This window comes from Echinops telfairi, unplaced genomic scaffold, assembly GCF_000313985.2.
Source record: "Echinops telfairi isolate 266 unplaced genomic scaffold, ASM31398v2 ScPeMD7_7458;HRSCAF=8496, whole genome shotgun sequence".
NCBI classification, from domain to species: Eukaryota; Metazoa; Chordata; class Mammalia; order Afrosoricida; family Tenrecidae; genus Echinops; species Echinops telfairi.
In genome coordinates, this window is record NW_022111358.1 from 45,925,913 (window position 1) to 45,930,271 (window position 4,359).

Sequence of the window (4,359 nt, forward strand, 5' to 3'; positions counted from 1 at the left end):
GAGGCTGGCGGCCCAGGAGTAAAATGACGGCATTGCAAACTCTATGGGGCCGTGCTACTCTTTCCTCTCGGCGCACTGTGAGTCGGAGTCGAATCCACGGCATCGGGTTTGGTCTGGAATTTGGATCTACACGGGAGCCGATCGTCAGGTCTTTCCGCCGCTAGGGCGTCGAACCGCCCAGGAGTTTACGGATCGCTCCGCTCCGCGAGTCCAGGCAGACGTGTGGGGACGGCGCTAGGACCCAGAACTACCCGGAAGGCGGAAGCCCAGGGAGCGACCTGCGGCTCCCGAAGCGTGACTTGCCTCGGCGGGCTCTAGGGCCGCGCGGAGCTCGGGGGGTGGGCGGGGCTGTGGGCGGGGCGCGCGCGCGCAGCCGCAGATGGCGGCCCGATGGAGCGCGATGCCGATTCTTCGGACGTGCAGGTTCCGGCCGGGCGCCGGCTCAGGTGCGAGCGGCCGGGAGGGGCGGGGAGCGTGGGACCTCACGGGCCTTGGGGAGGGGTCAGGCGGCCGGGCCGCGCGGCGCTGACCCGTACCCCTCCTCCCCAGCGCCCGGGAGCTGTTCGCCGCCCGCGCGCGGCCCCAGAAACTGCCCCAACGCTCGCATGGCCCCAAGGACTTCCTCCCCGACGGCTCGGAGGCCCAGGCCGGTCGGCTGCGCCAGTGCCGCGAGGAGCTCTGGCAGCTGCTGGCGGAGGAGCGCGTGGAGCGCCTGTAAGTGGGAGGGTGGGGGGCGGGCCGGGCTGGAGGGAGGATCCCCCTCGGGCCACTGAGATGACCTCCAACCACTCCTGCCAGAGGCAGCTTGGTGGCCGCTGAGTGGAGACCAGGAGAAGGCTTCGTGGAGCTGAAGTCCCCCGCGGTGAGCAGTCAGGATGGGGGACAGGGGACCCGCCTTCGCTGCCCACCAGACCCCTGGCTGACACTTTCTCTGGGCCCCCCACAGGGTAAATTCTGGCAGACCATGGGCTTCTCAGCGGAGGGCCGACAGCGGCTTCACCCGGAGGAAGCTTTGTATCTGCTGGAGTGTGTAAGTGGGGCCAGGGAAGGTGGGAGAGGGCTTGGGACCCAGGAATCCGGAATGAAGTGCACACAACCGAATTTCCAAGAAGCTTATATCTGGCTTCGATTGCGGGCCATGCTGAGAGCAGGAGTCTGGTCCAAATTAGTGACGCAGAGCCCTCTCCTGATGGGCCACTTCTTGCAGGGATGTGGGTGGGAGGTGTAGTTGGCCTAGCAGAGCTAAGAAGCCACCCCTTGTGGCTACACACCACAGGGACGGCTCACAGACTGAGCTGCTGGCCCCCACTTCCAGGGCTCCATCCAGCTGTTTCACCAAGACCTGCCACTGTCCATCCAGGAGGCCTACCAGCTGCTGCTGACTGAAGGCACTGTGACTTTCCTGCAGTACCAGGTATCTGCCATTCTCTCCAGGGACAGGAGCCACCCACCTGCCCTCTGAGCCAATGAGTATTCCCAGCTACTGCCAGGTGCTAAGGAGCCCTGGTGATGTACAAGTTAAACACTGGGCTGTGATCCGCAAGGTCAGCAGTTTGAAACCACCAGCCACTCCATGGGAGAAAGATGGGGCTTTCTACTCCTGTAAAGGTTTACAGTCTCATGGGTAGCCCCCCTTCTTCTTTCCCCCTCTCCCGTCCCGGGACTCCCGCAGCGACCCCCGCCGGTGCCCGTCACCGCGCTGCAGTCGCTACCCGGAGCAATGGTGCCACCTAGCGGACGCTGTTGGAGCGGCTCGCGGCGCCGGCGTCGGCGGGGTCCTCGGGCCGCGGGAAGGGGCTCCAACAGAGGGCTGGGGCGGCGCGTCAGCACCTTTGTGTACGGACAGCGCCTCCTGCCCCCCGCTGGGACCCAAAGCAAGGTAAGCACGGGCTGATTAGTGTTTATTCATTACAGATAGTAAGTAAGCACAAGTCAACCTGTGCTTACCCTGCTTACTGGGCCCTCCGCCCCTGTCGGGGATGGTAAATTTGGAAAGAGGCTTTGATTCTGCAGGAAGGGTCTGGTAGGGGTGGGGGAGAGAGAGATGCCTGCCAGACCTAGAAGGGGAATCTTCGATGTGCTGGGGAAATGTGAAGTTGTTCCCTACAGATGAGTAAATAAGCACAAGGAAGCCCGTGCTTACGTCGCTTATTAGGCAATCTGACACTACCTTGAAGAAATTCTGAACCTCTGGGGGACTGCACCCTAGAGCCAGTTGGGCTTCAGTTTTCGAAGCTGGAATTCGGGGGCACACTCCCCTGCCCTCTAAGACCCTTCTAACTTGCCCAGCCCGGTGGTGGGGACCGAGCAGCTTCGGAAGAGAAGCGAGACGTCTTCCTATTCAACACCCCCAGACTCGAGGTTCTCAAATTGTACACCTGATCACCCAGCTGACTTCACGGGAGGAGAAATCAAAGGCCACAGGGGTCAAATGATTTGCCTGGGGGACACACAGTAAGAGAACCTATCGACTTCTCTAGTTTTCCCACTTTTTCGATTAAAACAAAGCAGGCCTTCTGAGTGCCCATATCCCTGTCATGTCCCTCCCTCCCTCCTCTCTACAACCTGAATACGCAGGGATATGTCTTAGCTGACAGCCTGGACATCAGGTACTCACTGGTCTTTGCAGCCTTGACCTTGGCCACCAGCTTCTGCACGCCAGTCACGTCCCCGTTCTTGACGGCAAGGATCAAGTCCTGCTCCCGTCCCATGCTGGGCTCTGGGAACCTCCGAGGTCCAGGGCAGAGGCGGGGACAGCGGTGCAAACTGAGGCTTCACGGGGCCATGCCTTGGCCCCTGCAGGGCCAGGGGTCCCAGGGGTGTGTCTGGTGCCCGGGCAAGGGGGCTGCTGGTCACACGCAGACGATGCTCCCTCAAGGTGCTGCCACCACACGAAGGAAGGAAAGCTGATCTCCGAGGGGGCGGAGGCTGTGTGGAAATTTGGACGGATGTCAGCTTGCAGCTTCCGACAGCCCGGGACGCGCTGGCGTTGGGACTGGGCCCGCCACTCGGCCCAGCTTGGCTTGGGAGCACTAGTACCCTCCCAGGGAGCAGCCAGCATTCCCTTGGGCCGTGAACATGTCCGTCTCAGGGGTCTGGCCAAGGTGTCCCAGCCTGCAAGGGTCCCAGAGGCAGGGCTCGGATGATGGATGAGCTGGGTGGAGCCTCCAGGGAGCCCCCAAATCACCCTAGATTTCTCCAGGGGCCAGGGGAGGGGCTGAACCCCTCAAAGGAGAGAGGGTGCCGCAGGGAGGGGAGAGGCTGTGGAGGGCTAGGTGTGCTGGGAGGGAGGCTGAGTCACCTGTGCCCCAGGGTACCTGGCAGCACCTCAACCTGGGGCAGAAGTGTCCTGGCGGCACGACCAGGGGAGAGGCGGCGCCAACAGCCTGTTCTCCACAGCCCGAGGCCCTGACACCCACAGACAACTAGCAGGCCAGTTGGCAAGTGGGCCTGGGTGGGCAAGGCTCAGCGTGGGGACAGGAGTTGGCTACTCCGTGTGGAAGGTGCCTGACCCTGCTGGTCTCGTTATCTATGCTTGACTTCAACAACAGGGAGCTCTGGCCCCCAGCTCTTTATGAGCCGGGGTTGTCACAGGGAGCTGATATGATGGCTTCCCCACGGTGGGTGGAAGGTCCTTCTTCAGAAGGGAGAGGTTCACCGGCACCTGTTGCTGACCCACCCTTACTCTGTGTGGGGTAAGGGTGCAGCTGGGCGCAGCACAGGCACAGGGCTGGGGGCCCCGCTGGCAAGCCAGCTCCGTGGGCCCCCATGCCTCACACTGAGGCCCACAGAAAAGCCGTCACCAGTACCTCGGCGACCAGGCTTTGCTGCCCGCGTCCCGTGGCATGCGCCCATGCAGGCCTAGGGCCCTGGGGGGGACGACTCGCCCCCCACCCCGCCCCAAACGTCCCACGCCCAAACCAAAGGGCACTGTCCTTCACAGCCGGCGGCGGGCAGCGCCGAGGGTCGGGCTGGCTCCCCCGCCCCACGGAATGCCCCTGCAAAGCCGCGCGACCCCCAGCCCGGCCCAGCGCAGGCCGGCAGAGGAACAAAGCGGCGGGAAGGCTCCGAAGGGCCAAGCGCCAAGGGGAGCGCAGCCAGAGGACTGGGAAAGGGGGCGCGCGGAGGACGGAAGGGGCAGGGAGATGGAGGCGCCCGCCGATCCCACAGGAAAAGTTAGTTTGTGTCTGCCCCCAAGGGCGCGGACCCCCGCAGCCTCACCTCTCGCGGCTGCCTGGCCGGGGTCCGGCTGGTCCTGTGCGGTCCCCGGCTCTCCGGACGGTGGCTCCCACTGCCCCCTGCCCCCTTTCTCCTCCTCCCCTCCTCTTCCAAGGCCGGCCCGGCGCCTCCCGCAGGAAA

General features: G+C 63.8%; 1 protein-coding gene across 1 annotated transcript in view; it reads left to right on the top strand.

Moving 5' to 3' along the window:
• The first annotated feature begins 390 nt into the window (after window positions 1-390).
• The window catches only part of TSEN54 (tRNA splicing endonuclease subunit 54), an 8,819-nt gene continuing 4,850 nt past the window's right edge, over window positions 391-4,359 (top strand). Inside the window, exons 1-6 of the mRNA XM_045299498.1 lie at window positions 391-446; window positions 550-714; window positions 799-862; window positions 947-1,030; window positions 1,316-1,453; window positions 1,673-1,879. Coding sequence (XP_045155433.1) covers window positions 391-446; window positions 550-714; window positions 799-862; window positions 947-1,030; window positions 1,316-1,453; window positions 1,673-1,879 — 714 coding nt within the window. The remainder of the gene's footprint in view (window positions 447-549; window positions 715-798; window positions 863-946; window positions 1,031-1,315; window positions 1,454-1,672; window positions 1,880-4,359) is intronic.